Source organism: Hylobates moloch, unplaced genomic scaffold (genome assembly GCF_009828535.3).
Source record: "Hylobates moloch isolate HMO894 unplaced genomic scaffold, HMol_V3 SCAFFOLD_14, whole genome shotgun sequence".
NCBI classification, from domain to species: domain Eukaryota; kingdom Metazoa; phylum Chordata; class Mammalia; order Primates; family Hylobatidae; genus Hylobates; species Hylobates moloch.
The window spans coordinates 56,314,948-56,337,040 of record NW_026652289.1 but is presented as its reverse complement, the minus strand read 5'-3'; the positions used below and the strand labels follow the sequence as shown (position 1 = coordinate 56,337,040).

Genomic DNA, 22,093 nt, shown 5'->3' with positions numbered 1-22,093 from the left:
GGAGGCAGAGGTTGTAGTGAGCTGAAATCACGCCACTGCACTCCAACCTGGGCAATAGAGGAAGACTGTCTCAATAAGTAACTCAAAACCATGTCAAAAGGGAAGTGGGATGCTTCAGTTCCAAAGGTCCATCCTCTCAGGGATGTCCAGAAAGAACAATGGACAAAGGAGACATTTCCCAGTGGAAAGGACCAAAAATAATAAGTTTTGTTGGCCAAGAAATTCACTCCACTGTCCAGAAGGATGTGTTATATGCTGTAGATTAGTGACCATTGTATTCTCTTCTCCCCTATTCCAAATGGAAGGTTTTTAAATAACTGTTATAGCGAGGTGCAGTGACATTCACTTGTAGTCCCAGCTAGTCAGGAGGCTGAAGTGAGAGGATCGCTTGAGCCTAGGAGTTCAAATCTAGCCTGGGCAACATAGCAAGACCCCATCTTAATTAAAAAAAAAAGAATTAAAAATTATTCAGTGGTGTGTATCTGTATTCCCAGCTTCTCAGGAGGCTGAGGCAGGAGAATTGCTTGAGCCCAGCAGTTCAGGTGCAGCCTGGACAACATTAGCAAGGCCCCATCTCTTTAAAACAAATTGTGATCTTTTTCTCCTTATTTCACATTGGTTATAGGGCAAGTATGGGGTAGCTAGGTTTATCTTTTACCCATAGACTGCAAAATCTTAAGAAGTCATAGCCAGACCTGAGCAAGAATTGCCCATCACCAAGGGACCCTGGACTGAGGACTCAATAAAGCACCTGGATGTGATTCTGTTTTATCTACCATTGGGAAATGGGTGAATGTGGTTTTTGTTGGGTCTATGATTATTGCATTGTCAGGCAGGCACATTTTTGAAATTGTATGTTTGTCAAAAAAAGTATAGGTGGATGCAATAAAGGGTGGGATATAGTGGATGCATATCATTTATCTGCCCATCATCTCTTCCTTAGGGACCCATTTCTCCCCCTCCACACAGTCCTGATGAAGTTGTCAATTATGGTGGCCTACTCTTCTATCCTAGTGGTGGGCATGTGTCCAAAGCTGGCCAAAGTCCTCCCTGGGATTTTAGAACTAGAACTAATAAGGCCAACATATGGAAGGAAGCAGAGCCAAGAGATGGAGACATCATCCTTTGAACCCCTAGATCCAGCCATGCTTCAAGGCAGATAAATGCTTTGATTTATCAGTTATGTAAACCAATTAATTTCCAATTGGCCTAAACATGTTTGAGTTGGGTTTTTGACACTTGCAACTGAAAAGGTCCAGACTAATACATGCACACAGAGACACGAAAACACCATATTGTTCAAGCTCATCAGACATTATATAAGTCTTCCATGATCTTACCAGGGGTCAGCAAACTTTTTGTCTAAAGGACAAGATAGATATTTTAGGCTGTGTGGGCCATATATGGTCTCTGTTTCACTTTCTTGTTTTGTTTTGACGACCCTTCAAAAATGTAAAAAAAATTCTTAGTTTGGTAGTTCATATAAAAATAGGCCACGGGCCAGATTTGGCCCACAAGCCATAGTTTGCCAACCCCTGATCTAGACCTTGTCAACCCCTGAAGCTTTGGAATCACACAGTCTGCCAGCCCTTAGCCCGTACTCTAAAGTATGAAGCCAGATATTTTAAATGTCATTTTGGTTCAAATGTCTTGACATGACTTGGTAATGGTAAGGTTCAGGGTAGAGTTAGGAACGAGAAAAGGGTCTTGTCTTGTGCCCATTATCTGCCACATAACAGGTACTGAATAAATGGTAATTATTACTATTTCTTGGTAATAAAGATAATTTTTCAAAATGATGCAGCTGTCTAAATGGTGTTGTCCAAATGTCCCAGTTCATCCTTGAAGACTTTTCCCCTTCTTAATCTCCTTCAGAAAGTATTTCACAGGCCTCCCCCACCAATAAAGTCTGAATTAGGTACTCTCATTCTTGCTAGCACAGACCTTCTATGGCCCTCCATTGTAACTGGTTTATTTGTCTCTCTTTCCCCTTAACTCTGAGTACTTGGAACATGCCTGAGCCCCAACATGTAGCACAGTGCTTAGCACCTAGCCTGAGGGGACTCTCTGCCTCCATGTGAATATTAGTTTGAGGGTGCAGGTACTGTGTGTCTCTATTTGTGTCCAGGGTGGTCACTCTAGGTGTCAGCATTGTGCTGGTGCACATATACCCTCTGGTTCTTCCTTCAGTTGGAAAATATTTGTGGATGTCCATCACACCTTACCTGGAAATATTACTGCCAGATCTGTGTTTCATTCCCATTCCCTCCAAAAATGAGTCAAAGACAGAGGAACAGGTGGGAACAAGTTTTCTTAGAAACTGTTATGAAGGAGGAGCCCTCCAACCCCACCCCCACATCTTTTACTATCTGACATTTTATCAGATCAGAGGCCTTCAGCCTCAGCAACATCTGGGGATTAGAGGGACCCCACACAGCTGGGGCCTCAGACTAAGCTGATCCATGTCTGTGGGGTGGAGGGGAAATCCTCCTGGGAAAAATATGTGCAAGGCCCTACAGGCCCAGGAAAGGCTGACCAAGGCAAGGTGAGTCATAGTGTTCTAAGCTGAATCTTTTGCCCATCTCACAGAAGCAGGCAGGAAGCACCACCATTGATCAGCTTTATATGGCACCCACTGTATACAACAGACAGACAAAGACAGACAGAGCACACACCACTTCTAAGCTCAACACTGCTCACCAACTAGAAGCACCTTGGTTAAGCACATGTGAGACACTCTTGCATAGGAAAGATGTACTTTTTAAAGGAATGAAGAAGTATTTTGGCAAAACATCTACTTCCCTCCCAGGTCCGGGGTAAAGAGGGACCTCTAATTCTGAAGCTTCTACATATTGAAAAATTTCCCCTTCTCAATGGCAGTATATACAGTAGCAAACCTTCCAAGTCTGTTGTCACAGCCCTCTACAGATATCCTGAATCTACTTTACAGGTGGGCAAACTTAGACTAAGAGACAGAAGGTAGCCTGGAGCAAGGGGACACTGGGACTGGTTCAAGGGGAAGGGAAACAGGAGGTGTCTCAGCTCAGCCAAAGGCAGGGCCTCTGTCTACCTGGATTGGCAAGGGAAAGGCTCAGGTGGCCAGAACTCCCTCTTTCTTCCTGCCTGGGGAAGCAGGGTTCCATAGGAAAGGCAGTCCCACTCTTGCTGGCTAGGGGGCCTCCCGGGCTGGCAAAGGCCAGGGCCGACCTGAGCTCCACCTGGGGCCTCTTCTGGGATGCACTCTGAGTTTGGGGATTGTGGATTGTGGGTTCACTGCTTCCATAACGTTCTCATTACCTGCATGTGAGCCTAGACCTCAAATCCTTAATTATTTTTAAAAGGGCAGGGTGGGGGTGTGGCTTAAGAGGGAATGAGACACAGAACAATCTTTCCACAGCCCTCCTCTGCCTAGGCTGGGGCTGTCAAGGGTCTCCTTCACCCTGTCTCCTAGGGATATTTAAAGGCAGCTTTTACGAGACTCTATACTGTCTTTTTTTGTTGTTGTTTGTCTTGTTTTTTTGTTTGTTTGTTTCTTTGTTTTAATTTATATAGATATATATATATTCTTAAAAAAGCAATAGTCCTTTGGTCCCTAAACTCTAAGGAATGATATGATTTTGAAAGAATTAAATCTGGGCTTCCCTTGCGGAGAAGCCCTTGGCACCCCCAACGCCCTCTGCTGGTTCCCCTGGACAGTCACTCCTCACCAGCCCTAGTTGCTCTGCCAGCCTGCGCTCTATGCTGCAGGCACAGAACAACCCACTTGATAAAAATAATCCTTAGAGTGGCCTTAGCCCCAGGCACCAGCCTTGGGTCCGATCCACCTCCGTCCGCAGCTGCTCCTTCGGGAAGGGCTGCTCAAGCGTTTCTGTGCTTTTCCTCTCCTTTCTTCTCACTCTTCTGTTTCTGTTGTTGTGTATTAATTGATAAGGAGAGAGGGGGGGGAAAGGCAAAAATCACCTTGGAGGGCAAGACCAGAAGAGCAGCTTGCCCCCATCAGTGACATCTCAGGTGAGTGGCTGGACCTCTCTTCCTGAGGAGCAGGGCTTCAGCAGGACCCAGGCAGCAGCCCTGTCCACTGAAGCCAGATTTGAGGCCTGAGCAAAAGACCCCAACCCCACATCCCCTCCAGAAGGTTCCTGGAGTAGCTCAAAGTGAGGCAGGGCCATGTGGGCCTTCTGAGGCAGAAAATCTCTAAAAGTTGCAGGCAGCATCTTATGGACCCACGACCTTGCCAAAAATGTAGAAGAACTTGGCCCATCTTTCTCCCCATCACCCACCAGGCCCTGCAGATTCTACCTCTGAAGCATGTTTGCTTCTCTTCCTCCATCTCCATGTTCACTGCCATTATCTCAGCCCTTACTTCTAGTCCTTTCTCTCCTTAAGCTCCTCAACGGTTCTTTCTCATTTTCAGGAAAAAGTCCAAACTCATGGCCTGAAGACCCTTGAAAACTGGCCCAAAGCTACTTTTCTAGTCGCATTTTCCAGTCTCCTGGACCCTCCCCGCACACAGGTTCTCTCTCTCATTGGCTATCTCTGGAGTAGAACTGCTTCTCCAGGCAGAAAGATTCTGATTGTCTCTCCTAGACTGCGGGGCAGGAATGTTGTCCAATTGATCTCCTTGGATTGAAGGAAAAGCAAAGTCTCCATCTGAGGATTCCTCCTAGCTCCTGGCTCTTCTCTCTATCCCAGACTTTCTCAGAGGTGGCTGCCTCCAAGGTCCCAAAAGGAGGACCATCAAAGCTGGGAGGGCCTAATCACTCACGCCTCATCTACCTGGGGTCCATCAGGGACTCACCTTTCTGTGGCTGGTCGGTGAAAGCAGGTCAGTAAGGCCGGTTGGCATCCTTGGGCCGCTTTAGCTGGACCTTGAGCCTCTTCATGCCAATTTGAAAGCCATTCATCGCCTGAATAGCAGTCTGGGCACTAGTTGGATTGTCAAAACTAACAAACCCTGGAGGGTGTGGGCAAAGAGATTAGCTCGGGACTCTGCCTAGCAGGGTCTCCTTTCTCTCTGACCAGCCCCCTCCTCTTCCAGCTCCCTCAGGCCAGTTTCATCAAACACATACCCCTCCACTGTTCGTGTGGATACAGAGTCACAGGCAGATGGCCTGAGATTCCTAAAGGTGTGATTCTTGGAAGGATAGGAAGCAACTCTGAGTGTGTGTGCAGGGTCAGTGTGTTGATTCGGATGTTTCCGTGTTTTTCCTGGCATGGATTGGCTGTCTCCCTCCATAGCTCCCATTCTAGTCCTCAGAACCATAGTTGGAGTTGGAGGGGATCTTTGATCTCAGAACCAGACTCCTCCTGCCCTGGCCAGACTCCAAAGCTCTGACCTAGCTGGCCACATTCCTGGTGGACACCTGATCGTCCCAGGTAAACCTGAAATAAAGCTCGTTCTTTTTTTTTTTTTTTGAGATGGAGTCTTGCTCTGGGGCCCAGGCTGGAGTGCAGTGGTGCCACCACAGTTCACTGCAAACTCTCCCTCCCGGATTCAAGAAATTCTCCTGCCTCAGCCTCCTGAGTAGCTGGGATTACAGGCACCCATCATCACACCCAGCTAATTTTTGTATTTTTGTAGAGACGGGGTTTCGCCATGTTGGCCAAGCTAGTCCCAAACTCCTGACCTCAAGTGATTCACCTGCCCTGGCCTCCCAAAGTGCTGTGCTTACAGGCGTGAGCCACCATGCCCGGCCAAGGCTTGTTGTTGGCCTAAGCTTAGCCCCATCACTGGTTTGTGACCCCGTTTTGTGCCATACATTCAATCTCAGGAAATCACTGCATTATAGAAGGGCAATCATAGGGTCTGTAGGGAATCCTTTATAGTCAGAGGTGGGAGAGGCCTAGGGGTAGGTTCTCAGCTCACCAAAACACTTGCTCTGGTTGGTGGCTCGATCCACAAAGACTTTAGCAGAGACAACGGCTCCAAAGGGCAGGAATGTCTGTATGAGTTCTGCATCACCAAACTCCTGAGGCAGGTGATAGATGAAGAGGTTACAGCCTTCGGGGCCTGGAGGAACAGTAGCAGGCTGGTTCAGGGGAAGGACCCTGAGTCCAGCCCCACCAGGCTCTGCTCTCCAGCCCCCAGTCCCTCACCTTCTCTCTGCTGCTGGGGCAGGGCTGAAGGCTGCTGGGGAAAAGCTGTGCTCACTGGGGCATAGGCCGATGGATAGGCTGCTGGAGACAGAGGTGGGAGTGGACAGTGGTCCCCAGGAGCCCTTCCCCAATCACGGCCCCAACTGCCTGGCCGCTTTTGACCAATTCAGCCCAGTCCACCATAACCCTCACCCCAAGAGAGGTCGTTCTGGGGGTAGGAGGGGATGGGAGGATCAACTCCTTGGAACAGAGCCTAAATCCCCCACAACTCTCCCTATTTCTTTCTAGGGCCCTTCAACCTCCCCCAGGCCGCGTAGCGCCAAGTGAAACCTGCGTAGTGGTGCATCCCAGCGTAGGCCTGCTGCAGGGGGTCAGCCACGCCGGGGCTCTGGGCTGGGGAGAGAGGGGCGCAAGGCCCACGGTGAAGGCAAGCGGGCGAGCGGAGTGGGTGAGAAGCTCAGGGAGTGTGAGAGGTGGACGGCGGCTGTGAGAGGGAGCAGGGAAGGAGGGGGATCTCTTCCCAGGGAGGCCAGGCCCTACCCCCCCCACCCCCCGCTCCCCACTCCATTTCGGGGGGATTTGGGCGGAGCGGGGGGCCCACCTGGGTAAGGGGAGAGCCCGTTATTGTAGAGCGTGTCGGAGCCCGGCTGGCCATTGGTCTGGGGGGTCAGAGGGCCGAATCCATTGACCCCGATGGGCGCCGGCAGACCCGGGAGGGTGCCAGGGCCGCTGCCGGGCGGAGAGTTGGCTGCTGATGGCGGAAGAGGTCGAAGAGTCAGGCCGCCGCCCCGCCCCGCCCCGCCCGGCCCCTCCCAGGCGCACCCCAGTCCCTGGGCGCCGTACCTGCCGCGGGCAACAGAGGCGCAGCCACCAGGCTAAAGGCTGCCACGTGTTGCATCTGGGCCGCCACTGCCGCCACCGGGCCTAGGCCTGGGCCCTGTGCCGCCGCCAGCAGGGCCGCCTGGTGCTGCAGGATCTTTGAGAGGAAAGATGGGCGAGAGTGGAGGGCCAAGGGGCAGGCAGCTGCCCGTGCTCCCAGCCCCAGGCCTGGCCCACCCACCTGCGCACCCTCGTACGCAGGTGCCCGGTACCTACCGCCGTGGTGTAGGCGCCGCAGGCCCCTAGCGGCAGTGGCGCGGGGTGGAAGGCGCCCAGGTGGCCGGCCATCTGCTGCATCCGCCGCAGCGCGCGCTCCCGGTCGGTGTCCGCCAGCTTGACCACGAGGCTGGACGAGGCGCCCTGGGCACGGCAGGGAAAGCCGTGGTGACCGGTCCTGACCGTGGCCCCGGCGCGGGGCCGAGCGCCTTTCCCATCAGGTCCTTTCGCGGAGCACCGAGCACACTCGGGGAGGAGAAGCCCGTCCCCACCCCACTGGCCTCACCCTCAGCCCGGGGAACCCGCCCTCACCGCCATGGTCCGGCTGCCGTGCAGACCCTGGATGGCCGCCTGAGCTTCCCCTTGACTCCCGAACTTCACAAAGGCACAGCCTGGGGCAGGACAGAGGGAGCGGGTGGCTCAGGCCACAGGGGCCAAAGAGTTATGTGGCCCAGAGTGAGGAAAGGTCACCAGGAAATCCCGGGGTCGGCTCAGGTCACCTTTACTGGTGCCGTCAGGACTCCGCAGGACCGTGCACTCCTCGATGTGGCCAAAGGGCTGGAACAGGCGTCTGACGTCCTCCTCACCCTGCTGCTTGCCCAGCATCCCCACAAACAGCTTTCGGTCCTCTGGGGACAAAGCCAGGAATGACCTGGGGACCCCAAGTCTTCCTGGACCCCCGAGAGTAGTAGCCTGAGGAACTTAGGAAGGCAGCTCACCAGTCTCACTCTGGGAAGCAGAGGAAGTGAGAAAGCCCTGGGCTTCCAGGGTTGATTTTCATTGAGGGGCAGGATCTGGGGAAGGGATCTGGAGAAGGGAGCTCAGCTCAGCTTTCCATCAGGAAAACCTGGGTCCTGGGGAAACCCAGAGAGGCTCAGGGCTGCTCTTGTGGGGAGTGATGCAGTCTTGATATCTCTGGCTGGGTAGAGCCCTATATGCATTGTTTCACATGTTTGACCTTTCTGTTCTTAGAGGTTGGGAAACACTGTTTCGGACCATTTCTGTAGTATTAAGGAAGGCAGTGCTCAGAGAAAGCCTTTCTATTCAGACTGGGTCCAGAGAAGAGAAGTACATCCTTGCTGGTCAGCCTGATAGTGCTGGCTAGAATCAATGCCCCTTCCTGCTCATATCAAGGAGGGTTCTGGATTTAGAAACAGCACAGAAAACAGTCCTGTCATCCTACTGCCTCATCTTTAGGCACTGAGCACTGACATGATGAATCCTTACCCTCTGCACCACATCCAACCTGGATGCCCCTCCCAAAGGCCTACAGAGAGCAGGACCTTGGTTTCCTGAGCCTCCAACATTAGCATTTTCCCTACTACAGTTGCTGAACCCCTGACCCCTTTCCTTAACTCCCACCTCCACCACCCTGTCCCTTCAGCAAGCTTCTTGTGCCCTCTCTGTATCCTTCCCTTTGATTCCCCTGTCCTCTTGCCCTGATGCCTCCCAAAATGTTCATGCTATGAGAGAACAAGTTCTGCCTGTAGACCTGGATTACCACCAGAGAACCAGTCTGATTCCTCCCTGTATCCACCCTTTCTATGGGAGTGGCAGAAATGCAGGAAAGGGGCTGTGAGCTGGGCCTGTGTCCCTTGAAGAAAGCTGGAGAGCTGGGGCTGGAAACTAGGGTTTTGTTGCACATCCAGCAAGTTAGGCCTCAGGAACACTCTCTGGGAGTGTGGGGTAGAGGGGTCCAACCTGCTGTTAAAGTCTGGCTCTTCTCTGCACCAAGGTAAATCTCTGAATTTGGGATGGGGCTTGACCATATAGGGGACAATACAAGTTGGGAGAGAAGGGGTGGGTAGGAAACTGGTTTCAGGCTTCATCTTCAAGATCTTGGAGTGCAGGAAAACCCATCCTAAATGGTTCTACTCCTTGACCAGCTTGGCTAGGCAGATGGGGGTCCTTGGATTCTGAGTGCAGGGGAAACAAGGCTAGTGGGGGGGTCATAGACTGAAGCCTGGGTGACAGTGAAGGAAGAACAGACTGTTCAAAACTGAACAAAGTTAGCAGGGGAGAAATCTCCAACAAGACTATGTGTGTGTCCGTATGTCACCCGGGTGGTGTGGGGTTTGGCCTAGGCTGCCTTGGGGATCTTGAAGTGTCTGTATGTCTGACGATGCTATGTCTGTGTGGAGGGCAGGGGCTGCAGTTCATAAGGGGCAGGCAGAATGTGTTTTAGCAAAATTCTGCCGTCTGTCTGGAGAGATACCACCCGATGATCCTTGGGGAGGGGATGGATAATGGACTTGTGGCTGGAATTCTGATGGAGGAAAGAAGGTCTCACCACTGACCTTCTGTGGTGAGAGTACAACCCAGTGGGTGTGCTTTGCTTCTGGGGGTGTCAGCCACAGAATAGTGCCCTTGGAACAGATCACTGGTTTCCCAACCTTTTGAAAAATCAGTGGAATACATTGTTCTAACATAAATATTAGGATGAAGCTCAAAATGTAAGGGAAAAGTAGAACTGCTGTGACTGAAGCCAGATAAGGAGGGGTGGAGTTCGTCTTGCTTGATCCTCCCCTAATACTCCCTAGAGGAGCTCCAAGGAAAGCCCTTTGAAATTACTGACCTAGAAGATAGAGAACAGAGTTCCAGCTGTTGTATGAGGGGGGATCTGAGATCATCCTGTTCAGGAGCCTGAGAAGACAGGAAAGGTCTTTCATGAGTCTCTCGACCAATCTGATGGCTTTGCCTTGACATTGGAGAATGGGCTCATTTGGCCAGAGAATCAAACCCCAAAAGACCATGCCATTGTTCTAAGTTATTTTGGGCTGCAGAAGGCCTGGGAGAGGCTGGAGAAGAGTCTAGGGCCTCCATAGTCCCAACGGGGGCTTCACAATGCCCTAATTTGTGGTGGAGCTGTGTCATTGGTTAGGGTCTAAAAAATGGTAATGGCACCCCGATAAGATGTCATACCACATGGACCAGAATCCAGGTAGCCCTGTGTAGGAAGAGAGACATCACAGGCTGAGATAGAGCCCATAAGACAGAAAAGAAGTTTGTACTGACAGTGGTGATCTGATCCTTCATCTGCTCTGCCTCTTGTTGCTTTTTCTGCTGATGGTGGTCAGTTCAAACTCATGTCATGGCCCATGAAATTTTCCAATCCTCTTTTCCAGTGAGAATCTCACAAGTTGAGAATTTTCAGCAGGGCGCAGTGGCTCACGCCTATAATCCCAGTGCTTTGGGAGGCCAAGGTGGGCTGATCACTTGAGGTCGGGTGTTTGAGACCAGCCTGGCCAACATGGTAAAACCCCATCTCTACTAAAACTACAAAAATAGCCAGGCGTGGTGGCACATGCCTATAATCCCAGCTATTCAGGAGACTGAGGTGGGAAAATGGCTTGGACCCGGGAGGTGGAGGTTACAGTGAGCCAAGATTGTACCACTGCACTCCAGCCTGGGCAACAGAGTGAGACTCCAACTAAAAAAATTTTTTTTTCCATTTCCCTGTCAGGGCACTGACCCTATGGATCTGGACTACTGAGATATACGGAATTTGGAATGGAAATGAGTATCTACCATGGGGTGGGCTCTAGGCTCCTGTTTCCCAGGTATCACCTTAAATCCTGGTATCCTCTTTGCCACTTTACAGGGACCTTGATTGTGTTTGACAGGAGGATAAGCTGGATCACAGTGGTCATGAGCCTCAGGTGACCCAGAAATGGTGGGATAAGTTTCTTAAGGGACCTGGCCAAAGAGAAGTACATGCTGGACCCCTAAGAGTAGCCCCCCAAACCCACAGATCTGAACATTCTGATGGCTGATCATTGCCTCCAAAGAGAGATGATGATGGGATGTAGCCCAAATAATTCAGTTTCCTCTAGATCAAATTCTATCATTTGGGTAAAAAGTGGATGCTGCAAGAGGCAAGTCAGAAATGTCTGAATAAAAGTATCCCATGAGTGGTGGGTAGGATCCTAGAAAGATGGGAATATCAAACATGGACGCTCAACCTTCTTGGAGTGGAAAGAATTAGAAGGCAGCATCAGCACAGAGTTGAGACATAGTTGGAAAGCCATATGGTTGAATGGTATAACTGCATTTTCCTGTTGGCAACCGATGTGTACTTCTTGATCTTCTATCAAATGCTTTTTTCTTTTCTTTTTTTTTTTTTTTTTTTTTGAGACTAAGTCTTGCTCTGTCACCCAGGCTGGAGAGCAATGGTGCGATCTCAGCTCACTGCAATCTCTGCCTCCCAAGTTCAAGCGATTCTCCTGACTCAGCCTCCTGAGTAGCTGGATTATAGGTGCACACCACCATGCCCGGCTAATTTTTGTATTTTTAGTAGAGATGGGGTTTCACCATGTTGGCCATGCTGGTCTCAAACTCCTGACCTCAGGTGATCCGCCCGCCTAGGCCTCCCACAGTGCTGGGATTACATGTGTGAGCCACCATGCCCAGTCTCAAATGCTTTTTGAATCCAAAACAAGTGGCTTAAGCTCCCAGAGGCCCATCTCCATGAAGCTGCCTTGTGCAGCTGGTCATATAGGTCAGGGATTCGAATGCAGCAAATGATGGGGTTGACATCCCAGTAATCATAGCAGAATCAGTCCAGACTACTTCAGAAAGGGCACCAGGATGCTGTTCAAGGAAGGAGCGTCTGCCTCATGTTGCTCCACAGAAATTCCTGAGGTGTTCAAGTTTCTGGTTTCTAGGCCACTCACACCAAATCACCTCCATGTTGGTGAAATGTAATGATTGTAGGGACAGTGTAGGGAAAGGTCCAGCCTTGGAGTACCAACTACCAGACACATCCTAAAAATACTGGTCCATTTTTCAGTGTAAATGCCAAACCAGAAAGTCTTGCTGGAGGCAGTAGTTGTATTATAGCAAAGCAACTCTCTCCTGAGACTCTTAGTGATGACTGCAGCATAAGAAGCACGGGGAAAGTGACGGAAGGAAGTAGCCAGGACGAGAAGAGTCTCCTGGCCAGATGTGACAGGCATCAGGAGGGACTTAAATTCCACACACAAAAAAACTGTTAGAACAAATAACCCAATTCAGCAAAGTTTCAAGAAATAAAATTGACACACAAAAATCAGTTGCGTTGGCCGGGCGCAGTGGCTCACGCCTGTAATCCCAGCACTTTGGGAAGCCTAAGCAGGCGGATCATGAGGTCAGGAGATCGAGACCATCCTGGCTAACACGGTGAAACCGCGTCTCTACTAAAAATACAAAAAAATTAGCTGGGCGTGATGGCGGGTGCCTGTAGTCCCAGCTATGCGGGAGGTTGAGGCAGGAGAATGGCGTGAACCCGGGAGGTGGAGCTTGCAGTGAGCCGAGATCGCACCGCTGCACTCCAGCCTGGGCGACAGAGCGAGACTCCGTCTCAAAAAATAAAAAATAAAAAAAAATAAAAAATAAATAAATAAATAAATAAAATCAGTTGCGTTTCTACACACTAGCAATGAACAATCTGAAAATGAAATGAAATGAAAGCAAAATCCAGCACGGTGGCTCACGCCTGTAATCCCAGCACTTTGGGAGGCCAAGGTGGGCGGATCACATGAGGTCAGGAGTTCGAGACCAGCCTGGGCAACATAGTGAAACCCTGTCTCTAGTAAAAATGCAAAAATTTGCCAGGCACGGTGGCATGTGCCTGTAGTCCCAGCTACTCACAAGGCTGAGGCAGGAGAATCTCTTGAACCCAGGAGGTGGAGGTTGCAGTGGGCTGAGATTGCGCCGCTGCACTCCAGCCTGGGAGACAGAGCGAGACTCTGTCTCAAAAAAAAAAAAAACGAGATGAAAGTAAACAATTTGATTTGCAATAGCATCAAAAAGAATAAAACACTTGGAGCCCGGGCATGGTGGCTCACACCTGTAAACCCAGCACTTTGGGAGGCTGAGGTGGGCAGATCGCCTGAGGTCAGGAGTTTGAGACCAGCTTGGCCAACATGACGAAATCCTGTCTCTACTAAAAATACAAAAATTAGCCTTGTGTAGGTAGCAAGCACCTGTAATCCCAGCTACTTGGGGGGCTGAGGCAGGAGAATAGCGTGAACCTGGGAGGTGGAGGTTTGCAGTGAGCTGAGATTGAGCCACTGCACTCCAGCCTGGGTGACAGAGTAAGACCGTCTCAAAATACATAAATAAATAGTAAGATAAAATAAAATACTTGGGAATAAACTTAACCCAGGAGGTGAAAGACTCATACACTGAAAACTACAAAATGTTGCTAAAAGAAATTAAGAGGCCAGACGTGGTGGCTCACGCCTGTAATCCCAGCACTTTGGGAGGCCAAGGTGGGCAGATCACAAGGTCAGGAGTTTGAGACCAGCCTGGCCAACACAGTGAAACCCCATCTCTACTAAAAATACAAAAAATTAGCTGGGCGTGGTGGTGGGTGCCTGTAATCCCAGCTACTCAGGAGGCTGAGGCAGAATTGCTTGAACCCAGGATGCAGAGATTGCAGCGAGCCGAGATCACGCCACTGCACTCCAGCCCGGGTGCAAGACTCTGTCTCAAAAAAAAAAAAAAAAAGGCCGGGCGCGGTGGCTCACGCTTGTAATCCCAGCACTTTGGGAGGCCGAGGTGGGCGGATCACAAGGTCAGGAGATCGAGACCACGGTGAAACCCCGTCTCTACTAAAAATACAAAAAAAATTAGCCGGGCGTGGTGGCGGGCGCCTGTAGTCTCAGCTACTCGGAGAGGCTGAGGCACAAGAATGGCGTGAACCCAGGAGGCGGAGCTTGCAGTGAGCTGAGATTGAGCCACTGCACTCCAGCCTGGGGGGGAAAAAAAAAAGGCACACTCCGTTAGATTTTTCTATTCCTAAAAAAAAAATTAAGAAGACACAAATAAATGAAAAGACAATCTGTGTTCATGGATTAGAAGACTTAATATTGCTAAGATGTCAATACTACTCCAAGTGATCTACAGATTTAATGTAATCTCTATAAACTCCCAATGGCATTTTTTGCAGGAATAGAAAAATCCACCCTAAAATTCATATGGAATCTCAAGGGACTCCAAATACCCAGCAATCTTGAAGACGAACTCCCTGTTTTCAAAACGTATTACACAGCTATAGTAATCAGCACTATGGTACTGGCATAAAGATAAATATATAGACCAATGGAATAGAACAGAAATCCCAGAAATAAACTCTCTTACATATGGTCAAATGATTTTCAACAAGGGAGGCAAGATCATTCAATAAGGAAAGGACAGTCTTTTCAACAAATGGGGTTGGGAAAAATGGATATCTACAAAAGAATGAAGTTAGACTCTTACCTTTCACCATATACACAAGATTAACTGAAAATGGATGAGTCCGAAATGTAAGAGCTAAAACAGTAGATGTCTTAGAAAACTGAGGGGAAAAAGGCTTCATGACTGGATTTGGCAATGATTTCTTGGATATGACATCAAAAGCACAGGCAACAAAAGGAAAAGTGAATAAACTGGACTGACTACATCAAAATTAAAAACTTTAACAAGGATCTATTGGAGGGCAAAAATAAAAAACTAAAAAACTTCTGTCCATCAAAGGACACAACCCACAGAATGAAAAAGCAACCTCTGGAATGGGAGAACACATTTGCAAACAATATATCAAGATAAGAGGTTAACATCCAGAATATATAAAGAACTCGTACAAGTAAATAGTAACAACAACAACAAAAAAAAAACACCAAACCTTCTATTTAATAATGGGCAAAGGATTTGTATAGATGTTTCTGCAAAGAAGAAATACAAATGGGCAACAAGCATAAGAAAAGATGCTCAAAATGACTAATCGTTAAGGAAATGCAAATCAAAACTGCAATGAGATATCACCCACCTCACACCGATTAGGATGACTGCTATCAAAGAAACAGAAAATCACAGCGTTGGCGAGGATGTGGAGAAATTGGAACTCTTGCACACTGTTGATAGGAATGTAAAATAGTGTCGCTGCTATGGAAAGCAGTATGGCAGTTCCTTAAAAAATTAAAAATAGAATTACCATATGATCTAGCAATACCTTTTCTGGGACTATATCCAAAAACATTGAAAGCAGGGTCTTTTCAAAAATTAATCTATAATTTTATTTCAATTGACCAATAATAATTGTATATATTTATGGGGTACAATGTGATGCTTTGATATATGTAGACATTGTGAAATGATTAAATGGAGCTAATTAACATATTCTTCACCTTGCCTACTTGTCACTTTTTTATGGTGAAAATGATTGAACTCTATTAGCAATTTTGAAATGCATATTGCATTATTATTAACTACAGTCTCCATGCTGTGCAATAGATCACTAAAACTTCATCCTTCTGTTTAACTACAACTTTGTATCCTTTGACTAACATCTCCCCTTTCTCCATACTGTAACCCCCACCCACCGCCCCTAACTTCTGCCAACCACCATCCTACTCTCTGCTTCTACGAGCTCCACTTTTTTAGGTTCCACACATAAGTGAGATAATGCAGTGTTTGTCTTTCTGTGCCTGGGAAAACAAGATCTTGAAGAAATATTTTGTACACCCATATTCATAACGACATTAGTTACAATAGCCAAAAGGTTGAAGGTACCCAAATATCCAACAGATAAATGGATAAACAAAATGTGGCATATACATACAAAGAACTATTATTCTGTCTTAAAAAGGAAGGAAATTCTGACACATCCTACAACATGAATGAACCTTGAAGATAGGCTAAGTGAAATAAGCCAGTCACAAAAGGACAAATACTGTATGATTCCACTTACGTAAGGTATCTAGAGTAGTCAAACTCACAGAAATAAACAGAATGATGGTTGCCAGGCTGAGGGAAAGGGGGAAATGGAGAATCATTTAATGGATACAGAGTTACTGTTTTTGCAAGAAGAAGAAGTTCTGAGGATTGGTTACACAATGTGAATGCACTTAGCTCTAGTAACTGCACACCTAAAAGTGTTATGACAATCAGCTTTGGGTGATCTGCTCTGAGCCAAGCCTAAGGAAGCACCTCTCATTACCTTTCTGGGTAGAATGCATTTCAGGAAGTGAAGAGTTAATGTGAGGAAAGTGTCAAGTAGTATGGGTGAAATCTATCCAATCTTAGTTGGAAAATACTTTTTAGAATTAAATTCGTCTAAGGACCAATAACAGGTATGACTGTCAACTGACTGTGACAGAACAGTTGTTGCTAAGGTCTATTTCTGATTTAGGCCACAGAATATGTCCCAGTACTACGAAATTCTGAAAATTCTACCTCAGAATTCAATTTTAACTCAAAGATTAGTTGTTAAACACTGAATAAAGTGGAATCCTAGAAAGAACTTGGAAAAGATGGCTCTGCTAGTGAGACAGTCATATATGCATATATGTTTATACTCAAAATACAGGCTGACATCTAATCAAACCCTTGCAAATTCAGGCAGAAATTACTTAAGCAATTATAGGATAGTGATAGGAGGGTTAATTGGATAACAGATAATTGGCTTTTGAGTTGAACCAAATTGCAAGATTGAAAAACGAGATGCCTCAAAATATATTTTAAAATCCTCAGAGAATGTTTTAAATTTGAACATTAAAAGAAAATAACTGAAGTGGGAAGAGTGCATGGATTGATTACCTAACCTATTTCTGTACCTTAGGCATCTTGCATACATAAATATTTGCTGAGTAAAAGATACAGCCAAGTTGAGAAGTGGAACAAGTAGAGCAATCACCATTGTGATTTATGTATTGATTCTATGCTATGAAATTTGAAAGAGGAAAGAATATACAATTCAGTAATTTTTAATATTTTGCTTTAGGACTAAAAAATACTTTTCCTGTAAGATCAGTACTTACAGTTTAACTTATTGGTGTTTCCAAAGTAGAGAAAATGTAAGTGAGGAAAAATCAACTACAGTCCCTATGCTGAACAGCAAATATAACAGACTTACTTAGTTACCATTGTCTGAGGGATTTGGGGATCCTTATTTCTGACCCCATATAATTTGTGGTTAACATTTTAAAAATACATGAACCTAGGCTGGGCGCAGTGGATCATGCCTGTAATCTCAGTACTTTGGGAGGCTGAGGCCGGTAAATCACTTGAAGTCAGGAGTTCACGACCAGCCTGGGCAACATGGTGAAACCCCATTTCTACTAAAAATGCAAAAATTGGCAGGGTGCGGTGGCAGGCGCCTGTAGTCCCAGCTACTCGGGAGGGTGAGGCAGGAGAATCTCTTGAACCCGGGAGGTGGAGTTGTACCTTGCAGTGAGCCGAGTTGTACCTTGCAGTGAGCCAAGATCATGCCACTGCACTCCAGCCTGGGCAACAGAGCGAGACTCCGTCTCAAAAACAAAACAAAACAACAACAAAAATACACGAACCTTGAATTTTTACCCATACAAACATTTTAATGTTCATGTTCAAATGCACACAAATGCTGAGGGAAAAGGTTTTTTGTTTGTTTGTTTGTTTGTTTTGAGATGGAATCTCGCTCTGTTGTTCAGGCTGGAGTGCAGTGGCATGATCTCAGCTCACTGCAACCTCCGCCTCCCACGTTCAAGCAATTCTCCTGCCTTAGCCTCCCAAGTAGCTGGGATTATAGGCACACACCGCCAAGCCCGGCTAATTTTTTTGTATTTTAGTAGAGACAGGGTTTCACCGTGTTGCCCAGGCTGGTCTCAAACTCCTGAGCTCAGCCAATCCACCCGCCTCGGCCTCCCAAAATGCTAGGATTACAGGCGTGAGCCACCACACCCAGCCCTGAGGAAAAAGTTTTTGACACTATGTGTATTTAATGTATGTTAGGAGATAGTTTCATTTTAGAAAGTTAGATGCATTTTCCTTTAATAGTGTACTGCTCGATGTGTAGCTGCCACAGGATGTAAAATATAGGCCTGGAGTGTGGAGTATAGGAACAGCGTGGAACTTAGCTACAGAATTTATGCAAACTCACTGGAATGCATTAAAAGGCTGCTATAATATATCCACAAAGACCAAGATGCACCTCTGGTACTCTGAGAAAAGTGTCACCAAGGCTGTGGGGGATGGCCATGACAGAAAAGGACCTTGACATCTTCCATCAGGCAAATCCTGGTGTATTGCTAATATTAATTGTATTGTAGGCATCGAATTAACAAGTGTTACCAATAACTATTAAAAGTAATACAACAGGGGCCGGGCACGGTGGTTCTTGCCTGTAATCCCAACGTTTTGGGAGGTCAATGTGGGAGGATCATTTGAAGCCAAGAGTTTGAGACCAGCCAGGGCAACAAAGTGAGACCCCGTCCCTACAAAAAATAAAAATACAAAAATTAGCTGGGCATAGTGGCATGCACCTGTAGTCCCAGCTACTCAGGGGGCTGAGGCAGGGGGATCACTTGAGCCTAGGAGTTCAAGGCTGCAGTGAGCTATGATGGTGCCACTGCATTCTAGCCTGGGCAACAGAATGAAACACTGTCTCTAAAAAAAAAAAAAAAAGTAAATAAACAGACAAATCAGTAAATAAATAAAAATCATAAAATATACAATATGTATGTTTCAACCACAAACCTCATGTTTATTGATTAAAAGTAAAACTACTACTACACTCTTCCATCAAAAGTCAAGTGACAGAAGATAAAGTGGCTATTTTTGTTAAAAAGCTAGGCCGGGCGTGGTGGCTTACACCTGTAATCCCAGCACTTTGGGAGGCTGAGGCGGACTGATAACTTGTGGTCAGGAGTTCAAGACCAGCCTGGCCAACATGGTGAAACCCCGTCTCTACTAAAAATACAAAAATTAGCTGGGCGTGCTAGTGGGCATCTGTAATCCCAGCTACTCAGGAGGCTGAGGCAGGAGAATCGCTTAAACCCAGGAGACAGAGGTTGCGTTGAGTGGAGATGGCGCCACTGCACTCCAGCCTGGGTGACAGAGTGAAACTCCATCTCAAAAAAAAAATAAATAAATAAATAAAAGCTCATGTGTGCACAATGTAATCCTCCTTTATGGCAGATGGAAAAAGAAGCAATTATGATAGGTTTGGTAGGCTCTCACAGTGCTGGTCTATTTTTAAAATTTGAATTAGTTGCCAACATTTAATATAATTAAAATGAATTTTTTTTTTTAAGACAGGGTCTCATTCATTCACCTAGGCTGGAATGCAGTGGTGCCATCTTAGCTCACTGCAGCCTCGAACTCCTGGGCTCAAGTGATCCTCCTGCCTCAGCCTCCCGAGTAGCTGGGACTAAAGATGTATGCCACCACACCCAGCTAATTTTTGTATAATTTTTGCAGAGACAGGGTTTCACCATGTTGCTCAGGCTGGTCTCAAACTTGTGAGCTCAAGTCATCCTCCCGCCTTGGCCTCCTAAAGTGCCGGGATTACAGGCACCAGCCCACATGCCCAGCTGTAAATTATTTTATTAAATCATGGGAGTCTCATCCATTTAAGGTTACCTACCTGGGCTCCTGTAGTATTTGAGCTGATGATCCCTACTTGATGGGAAGAAAAATCATGCATAATCCCTTCCGGAAGAAAGTGGAAGGTTTTGGAAGAATATGTTGGCCTTGATATCCCTTAGATTGTTTTCATTGACATCAGTACTCTTATCAGATATAGAAACCATTATTAACCAATGGAAAACTAAGCGATTTAATTTCAGGAATAATTTTAGAAGACACAGGCTCACTGGCGTAAATATATCTGGTCAGGTGTGACCTTGACTCTGAAGGTTTATAGAATGTTTGAGGTCACAGATATAAGACTTAAATGGGACAGGCTCTTCCACATTGTTGCTAAATGTTACATTTTAAAAGCAAAATCCAATACCATTTTAAAAAGTTGACTTTCTTTTTTTTTTTTTTTTTGAGACGGAGTCTCGCTCTGTCGCCCAGGCTGGAGTGCAGTGGCGCAATCTTGGCCCACTGCAAGCTCCCCCTCCCGGGTTCACGCCATTCTCCCACCTCAGCCTCCTGAGTAGATGGGACTACATGTGCCCGCCACCACGCCTGGCTAATTATTGTATTTTTAGTAGAGATGGGGTTTCACCGTGTTAACCAGGATGGTCTTGATCTCCTGACCTCGTGATCCGCCCGCCTCAGCCACCCAAAGTGCTGGGATTACAGGTGTGAGCCACTGCTCCCGGCCAAAAAGTTGACTTTCTAAAGCATTAGGTTGTGTTAAAATTCAGCAGAGGGTTGAACTCACTTTAGAAGAGATATATGATAGCATTGAAGAAAATACATTTTGATTAGTAATGATTATCTAACACAGATCTGTTAGTATTAAAATACTTATAAATTGTAAAGGCCCAACTGTTCTGCAAGACTGGGTACATATGCCTCTTCTCTCCTGAATATATAGTAGGGAGCAGGGAGGAATTGAGAGATCTGGTTGTCCAAACCTGCAAGAAGGATTATTCATGGATGCATTTGGAGTGTATGCTTCTTGAGAGCCACCACTTGTCCAGAAATATCTGTGTAACACAACTGCTAAATTATGAGTTCTGCTGCCAGGCAAACCTCTTTTTCAGCTAGATTTGCTTTTCCTGCTCTTTTGAACAGGTGTATAGGTGGAAATGCCATATGTACGGAATTTGTCAATGACGTGACACCTGCAAAGTTTATACAAAAATGTGGAAAGAAAATTCTACAACTCAAGCTGATGTCACTGCTTAGAGCCCAGACCACCAGAACACATCGACCAGGCCAAGCAAAAGCACTATCAGCATGGAGGCCTCCTTTGTGCGGCTGCCCAAACACTGACAAGATGTAGTGGACTCCATACAGCAGGAGTGCCCTAGCATTGTGGACTTAGTTCCTGAACAAGACTCCAAATTGCACCACGTTCTTCTGAGCTCTGGGGCCTGCGGACATGCTCTTCCTCTGCCCAACATGCTTGCTCCCTCTCTCCTCTTTTCTCTGACTACTTCCTATTCATCCTTGAGGTCTCAGCTTAAATATTACTCCTCTGGGAACCCACTTTGACCTCCCAGACTGGGTTAGGTGCCCCTTGTTTGTGTCCCCACGATTCCCCTGGACTTCCCCTTGAAAGCAGTGATCACACTGAATTGTGTTCCCTTGTTTACTTGTCCATATCCTCTCATAGCATCCGTGCTTCATGAGGCCAGGTACCAGGCCTGCTTTGCTCACATCTGTATTCCTGCTGTGGAGTAAGTTGCTCAGAAGATGTTGGTTGTGTGGTTGAACCTGTCTGCTTCACAGCTCACTCACATACTCTTAGTTGGCTTCTCAGCTGTGAGACTGGCTCATGGTTGTGGGCAGGGATTAGTAGATGGCCAACAATGGCCTTGATGCATAAAAGAGTTTCCCAAGAGGCAGAAATTCTTGGGTTACATGAACCTGAAGTTTTGCATGCAGCCTGGAACATCTCAAAAACCTGACTGGAAAGAATAAAAAGGGAAAGGAGAATGTGTGTGTGGATGGAGGAGGAAACTTGGAAATATCTCTCCAAGACAAGGTGGAGGTGATAACATCTTGACCAGAAATTAAGAATCAGAGACCAGAGGTCAGAGAATCTAAAAGGATAATGGAAGTATTTCTTGGAGCAACGAACTTCACAATGGAACCACAAAGTCACCAGAACTCTGTGTGTGGGTTCTCAGACTGAGCATGAAGTCTGAGAGGGGTACAGAATTAGTAGGACTCAATACATGTTTATATCAATTGGGTCCCATTCTGTTCCTGAACTCAGGCAGCTTCTTTCAGCTAGCAAAGCCATGGCTGATCTTGGGTAAGACAGGAAAAGAGTCTTACCCAAGATAAAGAGTCAGCAGACATCAGGGAGGGCTATAGGCTGATACACTGGAAGGATCTAAGATCCAAGGGTGAGAAAAACACCAAGAACTGACACCAGAAGCCAGCCTTGCCTTTACAGCATGGAAGCTGGCCAGAACCCAGCTGGCTGGAAGAAAGCACAGGCTCTCTACCCGTCCTATGTGGTTTTTGTTTTTGTTTTTGTTTTGATACAGTCATG

At 47.0% G+C, this 22,093-nt stretch overlaps 1 protein-coding gene across 10 annotated transcripts in view; it reads right to left on the bottom strand.

Moving 5' to 3' along the window:
• Positions 1 to 2,294: 2,294 nt before the first annotated feature.
• CELF6 (CUGBP Elav-like family member 6) overlaps positions 2,295 to 22,093 on the bottom strand; it is a 36,092-nt gene continuing 16,293 nt past the window's right edge. For 2 of the 10 annotated variants that reach the window (XM_032174752.2, XM_058427490.1), the window contains 10 exons: positions 7,692 to 7,820; positions 7,504 to 7,583; positions 7,192 to 7,335; positions 6,940 to 7,072; positions 6,698 to 6,847; positions 6,427 to 6,489; positions 6,097 to 6,177; positions 5,867 to 6,010; positions 4,799 to 4,954; positions 2,295 to 3,906 (listed from right to left, as the gene is read on the bottom strand). In XM_032174752.2, coding sequence (XP_032030643.1) covers positions 4,827 to 4,954; positions 5,867 to 6,010; positions 6,097 to 6,177; positions 6,427 to 6,489; positions 6,698 to 6,847; positions 6,940 to 7,072; positions 7,192 to 7,335; positions 7,504 to 7,583; positions 7,692 to 7,820 — 1,052 coding nt within the window. In that variant the 3' untranslated portion in view covers positions 2,295 to 3,906; positions 4,799 to 4,826. Of the gene's footprint in view, positions 3,907 to 4,798; positions 4,955 to 5,866; positions 6,011 to 6,096; positions 6,178 to 6,426; positions 6,490 to 6,697; positions 6,848 to 6,939; positions 7,073 to 7,191; positions 7,336 to 7,503; positions 7,584 to 7,691; positions 7,821 to 9,488; positions 9,585 to 9,766; positions 9,835 to 14,983; positions 15,096 to 22,093 lie in introns of those variants that run through there. The other 8 variants (XM_032174758.2, XM_032174763.2, XM_058427491.1 and 5 more) reach the window with 7 other exon arrangements.